This window comes from Cotesia glomerata, linkage group LG5 (genome assembly GCF_020080835.1).
Source record: "Cotesia glomerata isolate CgM1 linkage group LG5, MPM_Cglom_v2.3, whole genome shotgun sequence".
Lineage (NCBI taxonomy): Eukaryota > Metazoa > Arthropoda > Insecta > Hymenoptera > Braconidae > Cotesia > Cotesia glomerata.
The window spans coordinates 26,915,734-26,940,217 of NC_058162.1; the positions used below are offsets into that span (position 1 = coordinate 26,915,734).

General features: G+C 31.0%; 1 protein-coding gene across 3 annotated transcripts in view; it reads right to left on the bottom strand.

The window, feature by feature from the left end:
• LOC123264551 (telomerase-binding protein EST1A) overlaps window positions 1-24,484 on the bottom strand; it is a 53,968-nt gene that overhangs the window by 26,904 nt on the left and 2,580 nt on the right. Inside the window, exons 3-10 of one of the 3 annotated variants that reach the window (XM_044727847.1) lie at window positions 22,967-24,110; window positions 21,762-22,792; window positions 21,617-21,695; window positions 20,452-20,562; window positions 20,322-20,333; window positions 19,926-20,150; window positions 18,094-18,155; window positions 4,402-4,547 (exon numbers count right to left, since the gene is read on the bottom strand). In XM_044727847.1, the coding sequence (XP_044583782.1) occupies window positions 4,402-4,547; window positions 18,094-18,155; window positions 19,926-20,150; window positions 20,322-20,333; window positions 20,452-20,562; window positions 21,617-21,695; window positions 21,762-22,792; window positions 22,967-24,110 (2,810 nt within the window). Of the gene's footprint in view, window positions 1-4,401; window positions 4,548-18,093; window positions 18,156-19,925; window positions 20,151-20,321; window positions 20,334-20,451; window positions 20,563-21,616; window positions 21,696-21,761; window positions 24,111-24,484 lie in introns of all 3 variants that reach the window. The other 2 variants (XM_044727845.1, XM_044727846.1) reach the window with 2 other exon arrangements.

The following is a 24,484-nucleotide window of genomic DNA, read 5'->3' on the forward strand; positions in this document are numbered from 1 at the left end:
TGTAAATTTGTACCCACAAAAAGGGTTCGAGAATTTATTGGCGATTGATTTACTGTCTGGCCTTTTTATCCATCGGGAATTTATAAAGACATTACAAAATGCTCTGAAAAGCGGAGGTATATCTTTGAGCGCTTGTACCGCTTAATCTTGAGCGACAAATTTATCGAGTCTGGTTTTATCCAAGTTACGTGTAATACACATTCGTGCAAGTTAATTGCCAAATTAATTCAGACATAAAAAATTATTTAATACCTTATGGCTGAGGACGTGTGGCAGGATCTTGTGAATCAATAAAAACGCTCCTTAGATCTGGTTGGCAATGTCTTTAATATTATACCCCGAGAAAAGAGAAGAGATATACTATATTATATTATTATTAAGTGTATAATAAAATGTGGCGACTCCTCGCTGCGTGGTTATATGTGCCCAACGATGAAAACAAGTAAACGACCTTCTTGTTTAAGAAGACGGTGGCGCCGTTACGGCACATAACAACCAATCCGCGGGTATACGCAGGGTGGTTTAATGAATTACCTGAGACATCTTGCGATAGTCATTTCTGCGGTTATCTAGACACAGCGATCAGCTTCGTCTCTTCATCATCTTCTGAGACTCAACCAGTGTGATACTACTACCAACATCACTATCACCAGAAGCTCATGATGATTACGATGAAAAATAATAATAAAATAAAGTTTATGGGCTCACGGGATGTCTTTTCATATTTCTTACCCGGTTAATCATATAAATATTTTATTTGTTGCTAAACTATTGCTTTGGTCCGGGCACACATATCTTCAACACAGAAAAAAAGAAATATTTGATCGAAATAAAATTTATTTGTGCCAAATATATAAGATATTTGGATAAGGCCAAATAAATATTTATTTCTGGTAAATATATAATTTGAGCGATTTAATTGCGTAAAATAAATAGTTTATTCATGATAAAGATATGGTTTATTTGTGGTAAATAAATCATAGTTGACGACAATAATGAACTTTTAAAATTTATTGTAACATTAAAGTCAGCTGTCGCTTGACCAATTTTTAATTTTATTTAACAAATAAATTAATTCTAAAAAATTATTTTTTAAAAATTGCATTTTTAATTTTTTAAATTTTCTACATGTCAATTTTTTTTTTGTCACAATTTATTTGTTAACAAAAGTTCTAAAAATTATTAAATATCTGCTAAATTAATTTTATCAATTTTCAGAAGTTATAATGGCTTTAAAATGAAAAAAAAAAATTATTTTCTATTCTTTTAGTTGAATAATGAAATATTTTCCGTGTCTTCTATTGAATGAAAGTGTTAATTGTAAGTTAAGGATAATTTAGATTTGTTTTCGTAAAATATAATATTTTAAACACCTTACCATATAGGTTAGGTATGACTTTTTTTAATCCCCAATTAATGAATAGTTATTAATTAATATTATGTATGCAAATAAACTATTTTTTGAAACATCGCTGTAGCTTAAGTTGTAATCAAAACTTTCAAGTTTTGTTTTCAACGTTCAAGTGACGTCATGAGAGCAGTAGTTGAGAGTTTTAATGCCAAAGATGTCGTTGTTTCGGACAAACTTAGCATCTTTACCACAAATAAATGATATATTTCTGACAAATAATAAAATAATTCGAGTCAACTGTTATATTTACTTGTACCAAATGTATATAGTTATAAAAAAATATTTAAAAAAACGACTCAAATAAATTGATTTATTTGAGAAAAATAATTCTTTTATTCTGTGCAATAATTCATTGGCCTATTAACTTGGAATAATCATTGGATAACAATGACTATTAAGTTAACCGCGAAATTGAAATCACTTTGGACCGTTAGGACGAATGTCTATCATTATAGATAATCGAATGTCCATAACCATAAAATACCCAATAAAAGTAACAATAAAACACCTAAGGGAGTTTTTGTTTTAAAATAGTTTATAGTAAAGTCGTTAGGAACGACGATATATTATAATTTAATTATGTTGAGACAAGTGATGGGGAAAAGTAATGATTTATTAAATATATCCCGTGGTAGAGTAGTTCCCTCTGTGCTTCTCACTTTTATTCTCCGTTCGTATGAGCCAGCCTCGTATGAACAAGATTTTATCGAAAAGATTCACCAGCATGGAATTACCCGTCTCTCGCTGGTGCCAGGGCGTCGCGGCGCCACCATCTATTTTATATTCTTCCTTTTTTCCCAGAGTACATCGCGGTAATCCTTATCCTTTCCTTTGGTATACTTATTTTCCTGGGTATGAGTATATATTGCTATGGGGAGTTCTGAGTGGTAGCCACTCTTCATTTGCTTAAACCAGGAGTAGGGAATGCAATACAACTTACAAATGGTAATTGAAATCGTAAACACCGTCCGGTAATCGTCTATTGAGTGTATGCAGATAATGGCACACCCAAGTTTGTTTACGATTTATTTATAATACATCATAACCCTTTTTCACTTGACCCCCCGAGAGTCTATTATTTTTTTATAACTTTTCTAATGCATCAGCTACGCATATTTGTGGTTTACCGTTTTCAATTCCACTGTCTGAAGAAAAAGTTATTAGAAGAATAATAACTATACGGAATTCTCAAAAATTTTACATTATTATTATCTATATTATTAAGAAAATAAGAGAAATTTTGTCTCCAGGATATAATTTGTGCCTTTTCAAGGTTTTATATCATTCTCACCAATAATTAATTAATTATGAGTATTTAGGCTGCATTCGAAAATATCTCTAGATGCATAATTCAGAAATGAACTTGCATCTTGTGAAATATTGACATTTTTAAAGATATAAGCTCATTTTGATGTTACACTCATCAAGACCTTTCATTTGAGTACCCACATCAATTTTTCACATATTTATATATATTATACATATGTATATATGAAAAATATATCGAAAACACTGAGGGAAAAGTACATAGTTAACTGAATCATAACATCACAATTATGAAAATATAGTTTTCTGAATTTTTTTTTTTGTAGTTACTCAAACTATGCATTAATTTAAGTAACTATTGACAAATAGTTATATCGACTATATTTTAATAAATATGTTTTTGTTGTCGAGTTGAACAAAAAGTTATTAGGCGACTGAAAGGTTTTTACGGACAACGTCTCAGATAGCTAAACTGGAAGAGCCCTTAGTGCGTAACCAAAAGATCCGAGTTCGATTCCCGGTCCGAGCTATCCGAATTATTTTTTCTGTTTTCTGAGTTAAAGTGAATCAAGATGGCTATTATGCTAATATTTGACTGAAAATAATTCAAGTAACTATTTATTGGGGTTCAATATAATAAATAATGTTAGGTACAAGAACTGCTATTAAATAGTGGTGATGCTATTTAACTAGATTTTCCTAGTTCAGTTGACCATATTTTTCTCTCAGTGAATGCATGCGTGTATTCAAATGAAAGCTCTTGATGAGTGTAACTTCAGAATGAGCTTATATCTTTAAAAACGTCAATATTCAAGAAAGTACAGTGCAATTTAACATGATTAAAAAATGACCTTGTATCTTGTGAACTATTGTGATTTTTAAAGATATAAGCTCATCCTGACATTACACTCTTTAAGACCTTTCATTTGAGCACCCACATCAATTTTTCATATATTTTATATATATATGAAAAATATATAAAAAATGCATGTGAGTACTCAAATAAAAGGTCTTGATGAGTGTAACTTCAGAAAGAGCTTATATATTTAAAACCGTCGATATTCAAGAAAGTACAGTGCAATTTAACATAATTAAGAAATGACCTTGTATCTTGTGAACTATTGACATTTTTAAAGATATAAGCTCATCCCGACGTTACACTCATCAAGACCTTTCATTTGAGTACCCACATCAATTTTTCATATATTTCATATATTTATATATATTATATATTTGTATAAATGAAATATATATCAAAAATGCATGTGGGTACTCAAATGACAGCTCTTGATGAGTGTAACATCAGGATGAGCTTATATCTTTAAAATATATATATATATATATATATATATATATATATATATATATATATATATATATATATGTATGTATGAAAAATATATCAAAAATACATGTGGGTACTCAAATGATAGCTCTTGATAAGTGTATCATCGAAATGAGCTTATATCTTTAAATATGTCAATATTTAAGAAAGTACAGTGCAATTTAACAAAAGTCATCATTTAATAAAATTATAATTGGTATTTTTAAAAGTAAAATTGAAATTTCGATAATTTACCTTAAAAAAGAAGTTTACTAAAGAATTCCGTGGAATTAAAACGGAAATACCAAAGAACAGGTTATAAATGAAATTTAAGTTTGAAAAAAACCCAAGTTGTAAAAAATAACAGTTACATAAGTGGTATCTTAAAACGTTCACTCACCCTTAAGCTGTGTCGTCTCGATGGCAAACATGTTGAGAGCAAGAAGTTGAAGTAGCCGAGTTCCAGGAAGTGGAAGAGGCGAATGCTGCAACAGAGCTCGAAATTCGCGCAACATTTGGACACCAGCTTCTTGAAAAGTCTCCATTCTACAACAGAGTAAACATCGTATTTTAAAAATGATAAATATTGGATTGAGTGGGACGAATAAGAGCCACCTGGTTGAGAGTTGAGGGTGAAATTACACTCCGGGGGGGGGGGGGGAAGGAAGCGTGAGAGATAAAGATAACTAATTAAAGTGACAATGCTAACAAGACAGATTATATTAGGAATAAGTGGAAATAAAATACTCATACAGATACTTAAATTACAAGTTAAGTTATAAGCACTGTTGATCCTCTTTGGTTCCCTAGACACTTTAGTTAACGCTCAGAGATATGTCCGGTTTGAAACGAGTTTGTTGCAACAGTGATACATTTAAGACGTTGTTACGCTTAAATATTTAAATAATTTTGTTTTGTTGGTAATTAAAGTATCTGGAAGACACTAAGACCATCCAGAGCTGGATAGATACCCATACTTATACTAGATGGGTAATTCTCGTGGCAATTAGAATAACGGAAAATGGCAACTAATATCGCCGTACATATTCTTCCAGGACGTGTACATTATAAGCCGGCGTTCTATCTATGGGTTTTGCTACTTAAGTAACCTCCACCGTCTTTTTCACCTTCTCGTGTTATAAGACTCTCCATCGACTATTTACCTTCATCTTAACCTTTTTATCCGACTAAAGTCTCTTGTAATATATGCGATTGGTCATTTTTATTTCTTCCCAGTGTTTGGCAAAAAATTAGTCAATTTTTATTACAAACAGGGCCAGGAAGTTTGCGTTTTTTCTTTATTCAAATTTTAGGTTAAACATTTGAATGCTCATTTAAATAACTGCGCTAATCTATATTATTAAGAAAATAAGAAAAATTTTGTCGTAATTAAGAAATGACCTTGTATCTCGTGAACTATTGACGTTTTTCAAGATATAAGCTCATCCTGATGTTACACTCATCAAGAGCTTTCATTTGAGTACCCACATCAATTTTTCATATATTTTGTGTATTTATATATTTCACAAATACCATATATAGCAAATATATAAAAAATGCCATGTGGGTACTTAAATGAAAGGTCTCGATGAGTGTAACATCGAAATGAGTTTATATCTTAAAAAATGTCAATAATTAAGAAATGACTTTGTATTTCGTAAACTATTGACATTTTTAAAGATATAAGCTCACTACGACATTCTACTCATCAAGACCTTTCATTTGAGTACCCACTTCAATTTTTCATATATTTTATATATTTATATATTTCACGAATACCATATATATAAAATATATAAAAATGCCATGTGGGTACTTAAATGAAAGGTCTCGATGAGTGTAACATCGAAATGAGTTTATATCGTAAAATGTCAATAATTAAGAAATAATCTTGTATCTTGTAAACTATTGACATTTTTAAAGATATAAGCTCATCTTAATGTTCTACTCATTAAGACCTTTCATTTGAGTACCCACATGGCATTTTTGATATATTTTATATATATGGTATTTGTGAAATATATAAATATATAAAATACATGAAAAATTGATGTGGGTACTCAAATGAAAGGTCTTGATGAGTGTAACATCGGGATGAGCTTATATCTTTAAAAATATCAATAATTAAGAACTGACATTGCTATCTTGTTAACTAATGGCATTTTTAAAGATATAAGCTCATCCCGATGTTACACTCATCAAGACCTTTCATTCGAATACCCACATCAATTTTTCATATATTTTATATATTTATATATATGTATATATGAAAAATTTATCAAAAATGCATGTAGGTACTCAAACGAAAGCTCTTGATGACCGTAACATCAGGATGAGCTTATATCCTTAAAATATATATTATATATATGTATATATGAAAAATATATCAAAAATGCATGTGGGTACTCAAATGAAAGCTCTTGATGATTATAACATCAGGATGAGCTTATATCTTTAAAAATGTCAATATTTAAGAAAGTACAGTGTAATTTAACAATAGTTATTTAATAAAGCAAAATTTTATCTATTCATAGTTCACTAGTCACGGCAGTCGCATAGTGACTGCAAAATTGCTATTAAAAAATGATCAACTAAATTTAAACTCTCGATCGCATCAAAAGTGACTTGAATCTTCAATAAGATATAATAAAATTAGCAGAATGCATTAGTATCAATGCAAGACCTTAAGTCACGTTGTTGAATTGAGCGGAACGAATGATAAAAGAAGACGCTTAAAAGTTGTACAAGACCTTGGTCGCCATCGACACTCTCTCAGTCATATTCGATTCTATTTTTCTATCGGCCGTCCCTCTGGCGGTCCGTTCTTTCAAACACAAACCCAACTCGGTTATCTTCCCACAGCCCCAACGGGCAACACGCCGTACAGTGGCAAATTTACGGGACATAACGTCTTACTCTTAACTCGGCCCCTTCTCCTCGCCACTCATGCTTTTAATCTTTTTTAATTCGTGACGTAACCCAAGGCGCATTTTACTTAACAGATCACAATTAATCACCTTGCAGGTTAGTTTTTAGTTTAAAGTCTCCATACTTAAAATAAAAATTCCTAAATTGTCGAGCGAACAAGTAGCCAGTAAAACTAAATCAGTGTGTGTAAAAGGTATTTTGTTGGGGATTAGATTAGAATTAATGTGTTGTATCGATAAACATACATACATACTTACAATATACAGATCGTGCAAGGGGTTAGGTTAGAAATTTTCTTGTTCTCAAGTGATTGGTTGCCCGATGTGTCCAAGTGCCGTTAGATCAACCTCGTAGGTATCATGGCTCGGGGACTTTTGATCGCCCGCCGAATGCTGCTTTAACTACGGTGGGAACGCAACCGGCCATTCGATGCAAGTGTAAACGCTCTAATGGAATCCAAGGAGGACTAAGACTAGGACGCCATTAGACTTTTTATATTCTTTTGGACATTACACCGACATCTTGTGTTAAATCGTAGCCTTTGCTGCACAAACTTCTTTCCCCTGTCTTTGTCTTTGTCTCAACTTCGGCTAATTCGTATTTAAGCATCGTCTATCGTCGCTAAAACTCTTAACCTTAACCGACTATTTGTTGTTATAAGGTAATTATTGTCCCGACGATGTTGACATTAAGTGCGCTCTTCCTCAGCCATGATTGCCGGTTTTTTTTCGTAACTTATTTTCTTTGCGTGCCGTATAATCCCACGGACATTTGCTAACGATAAAATATTTTAATATTCTATATAAGATAAAAGCCCCAATTATTTACTGTCTAAATATTGACACCCTAAATTATTTTTAAATATATTTAATCATCTGTAATAAGAATAACTATTATATTAATTTTTATTAAATTCTAATTAATTAAAAAATTGAAAAAAATTACTGTCAGTTAATATTAAGTATTAATTATTAAAAAATAAAGTTAGCACCAGTTAAAACCAGCTTACGAACGTTTATTTTCTTAACAACTTTGATTAGAAAAGCATTTTTTATAAATGCCGAGTTTAAATTCATTTCTTCGTCTAATAATATCATTTTTTTTTTTTTTAATTAACAATATATGTAAAATTTATAAAATTGAATAATCGAAATTAATTGTATGCTTTATAATATTTAAATAATGGGTGTCAATAACTAGTTGATAATTTTTAAGTTGAATCTCATATTGACAGCCGTTTGACAGCGCTATCACGCCTTTTTTTGACTTTACCCTAAAAAATTAACTGTAAGTTTGAAATCTTCCGAGTAAATAAATTATTTTTAAACTAATTTTTATATTTTTAAAAGTTATTAATCATTTATGAAAATTATTATTAATAAACTTTAATAAAATTTATTACTTAATAATAAGTTTAGATAAATAAGACTAAGCAGATGATTGTAAGCATGGTTAGTATAGGTGTCAATATTTGGGACGAAGGTATGTCAATAATTAGATCAATCAGTTTTTTAACCTGCCAATAATTGATGTCTCCGGATAATCTATCTAATTATTTAAAATTAATTAGTAAATATCAGTGATAATAATTTTAAAAAATTTGATTAGTAAAAACATTACTTGAGACATTACCACAAAGAAAATTCACGATATTGACATATGATTGCTTAAAAAAAATCAAATCTTATCTTTGTCTCTAATAGTGTCAATAATTGAGGCTTTTACCTTATATCAATCATATTTTTCGATTGTGCTCACGTTTCCACTCTCCACGTTTTCTGCTCTCGAGTCTCCACTATGAAAGTTTAATCCACCCTCGCGTTTTATGGAATCTCGTAAAGTTATAAATTTATTAAAACACCAGCCTCCTTTTTCAGCGACAATATTGCCAACTCACTGGTATCATTTATTGTTAAATTATTTAAAACAACTTCTTTCAATACCAAACTCTTGTACCACTCGTACTGCCGCTTTTTTCGCTTCCTTGTTTTCTTCTTTATGCCCCTTATCCGAGCGTTTTTCTCCATAACTTATTTTCTTTAATGTACACAATGTATTATACACCTCTTCCAAGCGATAACTTTATTTTAAAGTCTTTTTTGTATGAAAATACATACTCAAGCTTCATCTTAGGTATTCTTAAGAAATGTTTACTTTTCTTCAGTCTGTATTATCGAAAAATGGTACAATAGTTTCAATTCTTGAAACAGGAACTTTATTTTCTTGGATTTTTTGTTAAAATGATATAATTTATTTAAAGCCCTAAGATGGAAGGTTATTAATTCCAATAGAACGCACACCTTAGATAATAATTACATAAAATTATCAAAACGCATTTAATGTAAAATAACAATTACATTTTTCTAAATGAAAAATCTCTTAGATTATACTTATAATGACTATTTTGACGGTAAAATGCCATTAGTAGATAAAATTATCTACTGTATAGTAAAAATCCACTTAGAAATGTAGAGTGGCGCCATCTCTGAGTTCAAATCAGAACTAAATTATGTTACCTTGCTTAAAAGTCGGATTAAACAATGTTTCCAAGTAAAATTGCTAAATAATTGATAACTATTCAATAAAATCAATGAAATAAAGTGTCAAGATTGTTAAATAAGGCTTTCCTTATAAGTAGACTCTAAAAAATAATAATGTTCTGTTAATATCCATTTACAGGAGCATTAAACCCGTGAAAAAGCTATAAAATCGGATAATGAAAATATCGGAGGTATATTACGATAAAAAAAGCTACTTGTTATTCAAATTGAAAAAAAAAAAAAAAAACTAATTCGTAAGAATTATTAAAAGTGTCTTACCAAATAAACTAACGATGGAATGTTATTAATTCCAATTATCATTCCAATAGAACGCTCACCTTAGATAATAATTACATAAAATTATCAAAACGCATTTAATGTAAAATAACAATTACATTTTTCTAAATGAAAAATCTCTTAGATTATACTTATAATGACTATTTTGACGGTAAAATGCCATTAGTAGATAGAATTATCTACTGTATAGTAAAAATCCACTTAGAAATGCAAGGTGTCGCCATCTCTGAGTTCAAATCAGAACTAAATTATGTTACCTTGCTTAAAAGTCGGGTTAAACAATGTTTCCAAGTAAAATTGCTAAATAATTGATAACTATTCAATATAATCAATGAAATAAAGTGTCAAGATTGTTAAATAAGGCTTTCCTTATAAGTAGACTCTAAAAAATAATAATGTTCTGTTAATATCCATTTACAGGAGCATTAAACCCGTGAAAAAGCTATAAAATCGGATAATGAAAATATCGGAGGTATATTACGATAAAAAGAGCTACTTGTTATTCAAATTGAAAAAAAAAAAATAATTCGTAAAAATTGTTAAAAGTGTCTTACCAAATAAACTAACGATGGAATGTTATTAATTCCAATTATAATTCCAATAGAACGCTCACCTTAGATAATAATTACATAAAATTATCAAAACGCATTTAATGTAAAATAACAATTACATTTTTCTAAATGAAAAATCTCTTAGATTATACTTATAATGACTATTTTGACGGTAAAATGCCATTAGTAGATAGAATTATCTACTGTATAGTAAAAATCCACTTAGAAATGCAAGGTGTCGCCATCTCTGAGTTCAAATCAGAACTAAATTATGTTACCTTGCTTAAAAGTCGGATTAAACAATGTTTCCAAGTAAAATTGCTAAATAATTGATAACTATTCAATAAAATCAATGAAATAAAGTGTCAAGATTGTTAAATAAGGCTTTCCTTATAAGTAGACTCTAAAAAATAATAATGTTCTGTTAATATCCATTTACAGGAGCATTAAACCCGTGAAAAAGCTATAAAATCGGACAATGAAAATATCGGAGGTATATTACGATAAAAAGAGCTACTTGTTATTCAAATTGAAAAAAAAAAACTAATTCGTAAGAATTGTTAAAAGTGTCTTACCAAATAAACTAACGATGGAATGTTATTAATTCCAATTATCATTCCAATAGAACGCACACCTTAGATAATAATTACATAAAATTATCAAAGCGCATCTAATGTAAAATAAAAATTGAATTTTTTGGAATGAAAAATCTCTTAGATGGTGTGTCAGATATTTGTGACTAACAAGTTTGCACTTTAGCGCATAACGGCTCTGGTTAGTACCCACCATCGTGATCATAGATCATGATTCTTGACCCATAGAATTGCGTGGGCTGGGCGCAATAATCGTGCCACCATTCTCATGACCGTGCCACAATTATTACAACCTCATTCTGCCGAAAAGTTTTAAAACTTATAGTTGGAAATTTTTTGTGCGCATATAATCAGTGTTGCCAATAATTTCTTTTTCTATTAATCGTTGGAGTTCGACGAAATACCCGAATTTATCCGAATGAATTAAACAAAGCGCCAAATTCAAATTTTGAAAAAAAAAATTGGAACTATAAATTTTTGTGGTTAAGTTCTTGTAGATAAGTTATCGTTAAGTTAATATCAAGTCTACAAATGACCATCCTTATATGCAAGTTGGCAATAAAATAGTGCCGATATTTAAAAACAAGTTATCTATAAGCTTATATTAAACTTGAATAGAAAATTTCGGCAACTTAACAGTCATTGTTTCAATACAATTCATGGAAGTAAAGTTGATCAAAAATTTACGATAAGTTGTAGATTAACGCTTATTAGCTAGTTATCTTATTGTTAAGTTATCTATAATTCGCGGCATTAGGTTATCTAAGAGCTATGGTAAGTTGTCTGAAACTTTAAAATTGCCACCTAAAAAATAAGGTAAGTAAACATGCGTTCTAACTTCCGTTAAAAGGCCTATTCAAATTCTTTTAACTGTCTACTACTTGAAAGAATTATTAATGAAAAGCGTTAAAAATAAAAACTAACCAACAAAATGTAAATGGTTCAGCAGCACGAATAAAGGTAAACACGCACGCAGACTTAACTCGTGGCGCCAATAATGTCGCATGATAGCCGTGAAGGGCGCGAAAAATTACGTTGAATAACTATCGCGCAAGACAACTAGACATTAGAGGTTAAAAGCGATCTTATACCTTATTATTACGCTAAATTATTATTATATATTATTATTATTATTATCGGAGTCGTTATTACGATCATTATTAATGGTAAATAAATATTTATACAATAACTATAAATAGCAATTAATTTAAATAATCGTCGATATATCTTGGACATATAAATATAAATAACTTTAAATAAATTAAAAGGCATTAAACCAAAGTTAGTATCTTTAAATCCTACCAAAGGACACTTAATGGAACGGATTATCAGTGAAACAATTAATCCGCATGACACGATCATGGATTAAATCACCAGTCTAATAGAAATGTAATCCAACTGGTTTTATCTTATTTACGAGATCTCTTATTCGAGAGCGCTTTCAGTATGACTCCTATTAAATATCCTGGTTACTTGTTACTGCTTTATATACAGATTCTTGTTTTCTCTATGCAGTGGTTAATTTAAATAATTATGATTGTAAAAACATTTGTAAGTCTTAAATCTTACTTAGTATTTCAATTCTTATTAAATTGTTGGCTATTTTGTCGATAAAATGCCATTAGTAGATAGAATTATCTACTTTATAGTCAAAATCCAGTTAGAAATATGCGGTGGCGCCATCTCTGAGTTTAAATCGGAACTAAATTATGCAACCAAGCCTAAAAGTTGGGTTAAACAGTATTTACAAGTGAAATTGTTAAATAATTGATAAATATTCAATAAAATCAACGAAATAAAGTGTCAAGATCGTTAAATAAGCCTTTTCCTTATAAGTAGACTCTAAAAAATAATAATGTTCTGTTAATATCCATTTATAGGGGCATTAAACTCGTGAAAAAGCTATAAAATCGGATAATTAAAATATCGGAGACATGTTACGGTAAAACGAGCTATTTCTTATCCAAATAGAAAAAAACTCATCCTTAAGAATTATTAAAAATGTCTTACCAAATAAAAGAGCGAGTTAACTCATCAAGATTTCATATTTGTAATGACTGTTTTATGGTATAATGCCATTAGTACATAATATTAGCTACTCTGCAGGAAAATTAATTTAGAAATGTATGGTGGCGCCATCTCTAAGTTTAAATCGGGACTAAATTATGTTACCCAGCTTAAAAGAGGGATTAAACAATCTTTCCAAGTAAAATTGCTAAATAATTATTAAATTTTCAATAAAATAAAGTGTCAAGGTCGTTAAATAAGCCTTTTTTATACTCGTAATGACCATTTTGGCGGTAAAATGCCTTTAGTACACAGAATTATCTACTTGATAATAAGAATCGGCTTCGAAAACTTCAGTGGCGCCATCTCTGAGTTCAAATCGGAACTAAATTAAGTTATCCAGCCTATAAGTAGGGTTAAACAATCTTTCCATGTAAAATTGCTAAATAATTGATAACTATTCAATAAAATCAATAATCAATAATAAAATCAAATAATTTCTTTCAGACCACCTTCCTCCACTCTCTCTCTCTCTGTAGATTATAAGCTCAGCTCTGGTTTCCGGTTCCAGGAACCGAGATACAAAATCCTGGTGGCGCCCTTGTCAATTTAGAATCATTTTTGCTAGGTATTGTTTTATTTCTATTAAATTAATTAAGGGGCCAATGAGCGGAAAACCCACCCGTTACAAAATAGATTATCAAGATCGTTAAATAAGCCTTTTCCTTATAAGTAGACTCTAAAAAACTAATAATGTCCTGTTAATATCCATTTACCGAGGCATTAAACCCGTGAAAAAGCTATAAAATCGGATAATGAAAATATCTGAAGTATGTTACGATAAAACTCGCTACTTGTTATCCAACTGAAAAAAAAAAAAAAAAAAAAAAACAAATCCTTAAGAATTATTAAAAGTGTCTTACCAAATAAACAAGCGAGTTAACTCATCAAGAGTTTATACTCGTAATCCGAAAGTCAATTATAAATCCACAATAACAATAATAATAAATATAAATATAAACATAACTATAAAGTCAATGTACTGTAGTTTTATAAGTTTTATAAGCACCCTATCAATTATTAATGAAAATAAATCTTTAAATAAGAGCCAGCCGGTTGAAGGTGACAGATTCAACACCAAGGAATTTATCCGGGAGATAAAAAACCCGCGGAAACAAGTGGGGAATAAAAAATAATAAAATGTACGGGATGAAAGACACAATGGCTAATCGACGACATGGCCCATCGTGTGTCCTAGCTCTGGAGTCGTCCAGTTGTCCAGTTGTCCAGTTGTCCAGTTGGAGTCCAGTTGTCGTTGGATGGACGTGAGGAATCCAGTGCTTTAACACACGTGCCCACCACTCACCTCTACCCTCTTTTAATCTTTCTTCTTTCTCGAAACTTTTTATCTTTCTCTTTCTTGTTTTCTTATTGCTCTTAAGACGATACGATAGTCTTGAGCATCTCGTGAGTTTGCGGTGTCTGAGGATGTCCTTGAAGCGGGCGGGGTCGTCACACGATGCTACGGGTAAACGACCATCTTCGCTCTATGTATATGTACTCTCATGTGCCAAGATATAGATACAGATATAAATAAACTTATAAATAAAAAATTGTTTTTAAAGACTTGTACTTCAGCATTAACACCGACATTAACTTTATTTCACTTTATATTCTTCTTTATAAGTATCAAAGCGACCATCTTGTATTATTACTTCTTTTAGTCTTCGTGTTAACCCTTCAGTGCATTTAAATGTGATACTTTAACGTGTCATTTTATAAATTAAACAGATCAAGCTTGTTTAAATTGTAATATCTTATGATTCAGTCATTTTCATGGATAGCTATCATTTAACCAACATTATATTGATCATCTATGTAATTTTATTAACATCTTCATTTTTATTATTTTGCTATGATTTAAGTTGCAAAAATAATAACAAAAATTGATTATAAATAAGAAAAAAAAAAGAAAATTTTAAAAATTGAATTTTTCGCGGGAAAATTAGTTCTAATTTTGGCCGCTAGGTGACGCGTGCCCAAATTCCTCAAAATCCGCCATTTCTTTATGTCAAACCTTAAGTGCATTTAAATATTGAAATTAAACGTGTAATTTTAAAAATTAAACATATCAAACTTGTTCAAATTGTAATATTTTATGCTTCAGTAATTTTCATAGATATTTATCATTTAACCAACATTATATTAATTATCTCTGCAATTTAATTAATACCTCAATAATTATTTTTATTTTTTTTAACTTTTGCTATGACGTAGATTGCAAAAATAATCACAAAAAAACATTTACTTATAATTAATAAGAAAATATTTGAAAAATGGAATTTTTTGGCGGGAAAAATTAGTTATAATTTTGACCACAGAGTAGCGCGGGCGTAAAATTCTCAAGATCCGCCATTTCTTCATCTTGAACAATTGGTGCATTTAAATTTTATACTTAAACGTGTAATTTTATAAATTAAATAGATCAAGCTGTAATTTAATTAATATCTATAATTATTTTTATGATTTTATAATTTTTGCTATGATGTAGATTACAAAAATAATCACAAAAATAAATTATAAATAAGTAAAAAAAGAATATTTAAAAAATTCAATTTTAGGCGGAAAATTTAGATCTATTTTCAGCCAGCAGGTGGCGCGCGCACAAATTTCTGTAGATCCGCCATTTAGATTCTACCTCGGCCATCTTGTCAAGCTTTACTAAAATTTTGAAAAGAACTTGATTTAATTAAAAAAAAAAAAATGTTTTTAATCTATAAAAATAATGTTTTTAATTAATTAAATACAAGCAGGCGTTATGTAATTAATAATAAACGACGGGAATAAAAAAAAATAAATTTAATGAGTATAAAACAGTTGGTATGTAGAATGCGATAGACGGATCAAGAAGTTTAATAGTTTTAAAGATGCTAGTAGCTTTAAATACCTCGGCATCCCAGGATGCTCAGTGGCGCCACGCAATTGTCAATTAACATTTTTACCGCCTTGGAAGAAAACACGAAGAGCCTTTACCGGGTACGGGAGAACTTGCGCATACCCTCACTTGATCCTTTTACTTTTATTTACTTGATACATTTAATTATGATTACACGCGTAATCTACGTCATAAAAATAATTATTTAATCTTTAAATATTTGAGGTGAACCACTAATTATTGACACTATTTTTAATACTTAATTTAATTATTAAAAAATCATTTTTAATTTGACTAGTAACCTTGCCACTGTGTAACTGCCTTGACTTGTGAACTATATATAAATAAAATTTTGCTTTATTACATAATGAATTATATTAAATTGCACTATACTTTCGTAATTATTGACATTTTCAAAAATATAAGCTCATCCCGACGGTACACTCATCAAGAGCTTTCATTTGAGTACCCACATGCATTTTTGATATATGTCATATATAAATATATATATATATATATATATATATATATATATATATATATATATATATATATATATATATATATATATATATAAAATATATGAAAAATTGATGTGGGTACTCAAATGAAAGGTCTCGATGACTGTAACATCAGAATGAGCTTATATCTTTAAAAATATCAATAGCTGACAAAATACAAGGTAATTTCTTAATTATTCATATTTTTAAATATGTAAGCTCATCCTGGTGTTACACTTATCATAAGCTTTCATTTGAATACCCACATGCATTTTTGATATATTTTTCATATATACATATATATACATATATATGAATATATATGTATATATATATACATATATAGCAGCATATATATATATATATGCTAGCTATATATATATATAGCTGCTATATATATATATATATATATATATATATGAAAAATTGATGTGGCTACTCAAATGAAAGGTCTCGATGAATGTAACATCAGAATGAGCTTTTATTTTTAAAAATATCAATAATTAAGAAATTATATTGTATTTTGTCAACTTATAATATTTTTCAAAATATAAGCTCATTCTGATGTTACACTCATCACGAGCTTTTATTTGAGTACCCACATGGCATTTTTGATATATTTGTCATATATACATATATATATAATATATATACATATATAAAATATATGAAAAATTGATGTGGGTACTCAAATGAAAGGTCTCGATGAGTGTAACATCAGGATGAGCTTATTTCTTTAAAAATGTCAATCGCCCACAAGATACAAGCTCATTTCTTAATTATTGATATTTTTAAAGATATAAGTTCATCCTGAAGTTACACTTATCAAGAGCTTTCATTTAAGTACCCACATACATTTTTGATATATTTTTCATATATACATATATATGATATATATAAATATATAAAATATATGAAAAATTGATGTGGGTACTCAAATGAAAGGTCTTGATGAGAGTAACATCGGGATGAGCTTGTTTCTTTAAAAATGTCAATCCGTCACAAGATACAAGGCAACTTGTTAATTATGTATCTAAAGATAGAGAATTTTCTCTAATTGGTGCCTTTACTTTACTGGGGATTAATAAAAATAAAAATGATATTTTTTTGTTAAATAAATCCCGAGGAAAACACAATTCAGTGTCACCAGGTAGTCTAGATAAGCCTTGAGCGGGTAACTGTTATTGTTGAGGCTGTTGTGTGAAGTAAACTCTTTCCGGCACGTGTATGAGCCATTCATACGTCGACGATAACAGAGACGTTATCCTGGTTACTTGAATTACTCGGCAGTATGTTAGTGATGCTGTTAAACGTCTAGTACTAGCGCTGAAGTTGACTAACACCGGGAGACTAGAGGACTCGTGCTTTAATCTCGGAAAAAATAATTACCAACGTCTTTCTTACACCTGCAGACCGTAAAACACGCTCACACCTTACTCATTTATTCTCTTAATCTCAACGTTTCTCCTCAACTGTCCTCTGTTCTGTGTTTTCTTCTCCGGCTTATCTCATTACTTCAAAGCTCTTTTATTATTTTTTATTCTACACTTATTCCGGCACCCAATGTGAATTAACTGAGAAAAATAACCGCAGGGAAGTTTAAACTTCTGAGAATAGTTATAAAATCAGCATACTTTTCACACCTCGCTTGTCTAACACTCAATATTTATGCCCGAGTGTTTGCAATTATTATTATTTTATCTTTTATTATTATCATTGTAGAATTTAACATATTACTTACCCTATTTTTGTTATTAATTTCCCGTGAACGTGAAGGTACGACGTCACAAATCTTTTGTTTACCTAAAAAGAAAAAAAAAAAAAATTTATTAAAATAATTTTTTAACAGGACCAATATTTTCCCCACAATTCATTAATTAAAATTCATAATCTATATTATTAAGAGAATTTGAATAATTTTGTCTTCAGGATAGTTATATAAACATATAATTAAAAAATGACCTTGTATCTTGTGAACTATTGACAATTTTAAAGATATAAGCCCATTCTGATGTTACACTGATCGAGACCTTTCATTTGAGTACCTACATCGATTTTTCATATATTTAGTATATATTTATATATATTATATATAAATATATGAAAAATGCATGTGGGTACTCAAATGAAAGCTCTTGATGAGCGTAACATCAGAATGAGCTTATATCTTTAAAAATATCAACAATTAAGAAACGACCTTCTATCTAGTGAACTATTGACATTTTTAAAGATATAAGCTCATTCTGATGTTACACTCATCGAGACCTTTCATTTGAGTACCCAAATCAATTTTTCATATATTTTATATATTTATATTTATTATATATATGTATATATAAAAAATATATCAAAAATGCATGTGGGTACTCAAATAAAAGCTCTTGATGAGCGTAACATCAGGGTGAGCTTATATCTTTAAAAATATCAATAATTAAAAAATGACCTTGTATCTTGTCAACTATTGACATTTTTGAACATATAAGCTCATCCTAATGTCACACTTATCGAGACCTTTCATTTGAGTACCCACATCAATTTTTCATATATTTCATATATTTTATATATTTATATATATTATATATATGTATATATGAAAAATATATGAAAAATGCATGTGTGTACTCAAATGAAAGCTCTTGATGAGCGTAACATCAGGATGAGCTTATATCTTTAAAAATATCAATAATTAAAAAATGACCTTGTATCTTGTCAACTATTGACATTTTTGAACATATAAGCTCATCCTGATGTTACACTTATCGAGACCTTTCATTTGAGTACCCACATCAATTTTTCATATATTTCATATATTTTATATATTTATATATATATTATATATATGTATATATGAAAAATATATGAAAAATGCATGTGGGTACTCAAATGAAAGCTCTTGATGAGCGTAACATCAAGATGAGCTTATATCTTTAAAAATATCAATAATTAAAAAATGACCTTGTATCTTGTCAACTATTGACATTTTTGAACATATAAGCTCATCCTGATGTTACACTTATCGAGACCTTTCATTTGAGTACCCACATCAATTTTTCATATATTTCATATATTTTATATATTTATATATATTATATATATGTATATATGAAAAATATATGAAAAATGCATGTGGGTACTCAAATGAAAGCTCTTGATGAGCGTAACATCATGATGAGCTTATATCTTCAAAAACGTAATTAGTTAAGAAATTACAGTGCAATTTAACAAAAATCATTATTTAATAAAGCAAAATATTTTTGCTTATTTTAAAAATCTTAATTTTGAAATTGCGGCTTTCTTATTGGTCTCAATGATGATATTTTTTTTGTATAATTAAATTCTGTACAACTTTCTTTTATAGAACTAATATTTCCTCCGTAATATCAAAAAATTGTGATTACTAATTAAAAATTGTATTATGTAAATATATATTCTGCCAATGATTGATATTAAAATATATATTTACTTCTTAAATTTGAAATGACCTTGAAAAATTTTTTCAATTTTAAATTTAGTCTAAAAATATAAAATTAAGATTGGCCTGGGCCCATAACATGCAATAAAACAATAAATTACCTCAACACTACTGAGCTGGGCCAAATCTTCTATATCACTATGAGGTAATTTATTTTCACAAGCAGTGGCCGCAGATGTTGTACGTCTCATCCTCCTTCCGCCGGGATGCACCCAAGTTTCACGTCTTAATCCACCGGCGATATTATTAGCACCCTCTTTTTCCTTCATCCTGGCACGTTCCTTCCACTCACGTTCTTCCTTGCGTTTCCGCTCCGTTGACTCGTACTAAGAATAAAAAATAAACAACATTAACATCCAAGAAAATATATCATTAAGAATGGTAATTATTATTTAATAGACTAAAATCTAAATTGATAATAAAGCTTCCAGCGATCTAAACTAAATATATTTTTCATAGCTGAATTTAATTCACGGCAATTTATTTGAATTACTTACGTAATGTAGGTACTGACGGCAGTAACAGAAAATTAAAATATTATTTTTAGCGATAAAATTTCATTCATTTTATTTTATTTATTTTTTTTTTTTTTTATTGATTGTTACTATTTATTTAATTGATAGTTACCTTCTTTCTATTTTCATCGAACAGCGCTATTAAACTCTCACGTGCTGAATGAAACGGGTTTGATGCCATCAATGAACGCATGTAGAAATAAACAGCGTCTAATTTACGTCTCTGGAAATAAAAATTTATCATATTATTAATTTTAATCTCATTTTTTATTTAAATTTTTAAATCCAAAAAAATTTTATTCATCAATTTATTAAAAGAATATTTCAAAATTCTCTGTCTCTAGATACATAATTAAGAAATGATCTTGTATCTTGAGAACTATTGACATTTTTAAAGATATAAGCTCATCCCGATGTTACACTCATTAAGACCTTTCATTTGAGTACCTACATCAATTTTTCAGATATTTTATATATTTATATATATTATATATATGTATATATGAAAAATATATCAAAAATGCATGTGGGTACTCAAATGAAAGGTCTCGACGAATATAACATCGAAATGAGTTTATATCTTAAAAAATGTTAACAATTAAGAAATGACCTTGTATCTTGAGAACTATCAACATTTTCAAAGATATAAGCTCATCCTGACATTATACTCATTGAGACCTTTCATTTGAGTACCCACATCAATTTTTTATATATTCCATATATTTATATATATGATATATATGTATATATGAAAAATATATAAAAAATGCCATGTGGGTACTCAAATGAAAGGTCTCGACGAGTATAACATCGAAATGAGTTTATATCTTAAAAAATGTTAACAATTAAGAAATGACCTTGTATCTCGTGAACTATCGACATTTTTAAAGATATAAGCTCATCCTGATGTTACACTCATCAAGACCTTTAATTTGAGTACCCACATAAATTTTTCATATATTTTATATATTTATATATATTGTATATATGTATATATGTATATATGTATATATCAAAAATATATCAAAAATACATGTGGGTACTCAAATGAAAGCTCTTGATGAGCGTAACATCAGGACGAGCTTATATCTTTAAAAACGTCAATATTTAAGAAAGTACAGTGCAATTTAACCAAATTCATTATTTAATAGTAACCCAAAAGTTTCTATTTTTTTTTTAAATACTTTAAAAATTTTTATAAATTACCAAAAAATTAAAAAAAATTTTTTTCTTCTATAAACTAGGCCTCAAAATGAAAAAATTTGAAAAATACTCACAGCATAATAAGCCAAAAGCGCTAATTGATTATACGGCCGACCATTTTTAGGATTAATCTGCTGAGCTTTGAGATACCACCTAAAAAAAAGTCATAGTTAACCTCAACTCCAAAAAATCAACCCTAACCTAACCCACAAAACTTACTGTCTAGATTTCCCATAATTAGTAGTCTCGTTTGCCTGTTCCTTGTACCTAGCCAGATCTCCCAGAAACAGAAAAATCTTCTGCGCACTAATCAGTGCCAAGCCAACAAACCCAAGACCTTTCGGCGGCGAGGATGACGACAAAAACACCTCTAATTTAAACCTATAAGTATTCTCCAGCACACTCAACAAGTTCTCAAAATAAACCGTTCCATCATCGATAATCTTGAGCATAATCATCTTGCAAACATCTCTCCTCTCCCCCGCTTCCTTGGGCATGATCTTCCTGAGCATCTCAATGATATTATAAAACAAAATCTTCCAGAAATGTTGCTCAACATTTTCTGTTTGGCAAAATTTAATATCGGTCTCCAACAAAGTCTTCAAACTCTGCTGCAAAGACTGTCTTAGGAACGCAACTCGGTCCCAATTAGCAGTCAAGCCTCCAGTAGTAAGCAACCAATCAAGTTCCCTGTCCACTGCTTCGATCCCCCTTAACAGAACCGCGTTCTTCAAATTATCCGGACAAGAGTCGTACCAAATAGGTCTGGAGTTGTTCATCTGTTCCGCTAGGTACTGCGGCGCAACGCCATCTAGCTGCAAGCTCTGCTGGAACTGCGACGGCGCTCTGACCTTAGATGGCGCCACCTCAGGAACCAGCGCCGCTCTGGTGCCAAGAGAAGGAACTACTATAGGTTTGTTCGGGTTGTTCGGGTCGAACAGTGTCTTGCGGTTGAACCTATCTTTATACGGCGGCGACTGTGGCGCCTCCACACTGGGAGCGGGAAGAACCAGAACTCCCGGTTGCTGAACATTGTTTCTCAGTTCCACCGACAGTTCCGCGTTCTTGCCGTCTTCTGACTCGCACATAGAGACTCGCTTTCCAGTTCTCCAGTTCTCCTCGTTCCTATAAGCCTCTCTACTAGACTCGCGGCTCCTCCTGCGCTCGAACCTATTATTATAATTATTGCTGTTCTCGTGGTTGTACTGATTGTTTTTCCTCTCACGGCTGTTCTGTCGGTTCCTTTGTTCCTGTTCCAGGAACGGTTCCCGGAACTGTTCCCCGAACTCGCGGCTATTCTGTCGGTTCCTTTGATCCTGTTCCAGGAACTGTTCCCCGAACTCACGACTGTTCTGTCGGTTCCTCTGTTCCTGTTCTAGGAACTGTTCTCCAGACTCGCGGCTGTTCCGTCGGTTCCTCTGTTCCTGTTCCAGGAACTGAAGTTCCTCTGACTCAGTTCGCTTTCTCTCGCGCCTTTTCTTCCTGGAACGGTTCCGCTTGGCTTGGTTCCCGGAACTTTCACTGATGCTGACCACCGAGGAACTGCGACTGAGTCGTTCGTTCTCCAGTTTTTCAGACAGTTCCACTTCCTCACTCCAGTCCAAGATGTCAGCTGGCGCTTCCGGGCTCTTAGCCTGGTAATTACGCTCAGTTTCGGCATTGTTCGTATTGTTACGGTAAGGCTGGTTCCTGGAGTAAGTTGCTGGAGAAACTGGAGGAGGCATCAGAATATTGTCAGCTCGGCTCAGACTTTCCATGCTGGTGTACATGGTGCTGTTGCTACCTCGTCGGTCGTAAGAACGAGTCATCTCCTGGCTGGGGGTGTGAGATCTGGTGCTTGGAGCGGAATATTGGTCTGGAGTTCCAGGTCGGTGAGAAGGAAGGTCTAGTTCCTCTGGTCGGAATCTTCCTCGTCCGCGACTTCGTGTGGGTAGAGTGTTCCACTGACTGTGGTTCGAGTATCCGGAGTTCGGGTTCCCGGAACCGTGGTTCAAGTTCCCGGAACCAGAGTTCAAGTTCCCGGAACTGGGGTTCAAGTTCCCGGAACCGGAATTTTGATGAGAAAAATTGGGAACTGGAGGCATGTTGATCATCGAAGGCATTGGGTGGGAGTAATAATTATTGTAATTACCAGAATCCCAGGGCTCGTCATTGTGATTGATTGGAGGCTCGATTCCGTTCTCTTCAAAGTATTTACGCTGCAGTCTAGGAGGCAAGGACTCGATTTTTATAGCGTTCATCTTGGGAATCCGGCGACCTGTTGGAGGCTTCCGAGGGTACTTGTCCAGCTCGCTTCGGGTGTCTCGGCGGTATGTGTAGTCATCCTCGGGTCTTCGGCGCTGGTCCCGAGGCCGATTGAAGCTTTTGTTCACTGGAGACTCAGGTCGCCAGCTCTCTTTGTCGTTATCACGGGGCTTGCGTGAAAAACGCTTCAAGTCTTTATCGCGGGGAGATTTATCTGAGGAAATGCTTTGTCGAGATCGGTTTCGGGAGTCCGTTCGGTGACTCAGGTTTGACTGGGTTTCCCAGTCACGTTTGTCCTCCTTTTCACGATCCCACATCTGTGGTCTGAAAAAAATAAATCTATGTTATTAACAGAATAAGAAAAATTGTGTCTTAAAAATAGTCATATAATAAAATCGGTTTTTATTATTAAAATTTAGATACATTATAAAGGTATTGAATACTTTTTAAGGTTTCATATCAATCTCACTAGTCAATTTATTACGATAAGTATTGAGGTTGCATTCGAAAATGCTCTATTTCTAGATACATATATAAGAAATGACCTTGTCTCTTGTGAACTATTGACATTTTTGAAAAAATAACTTTAATGAAAGCTCTTGATGAGTGTAACATCAGGATGAGCGTACATATTAAAAAATATCAATAATTAAGAAATGACCTTGTATTTTGTGAACTATTGACATTTTTAGAGATAT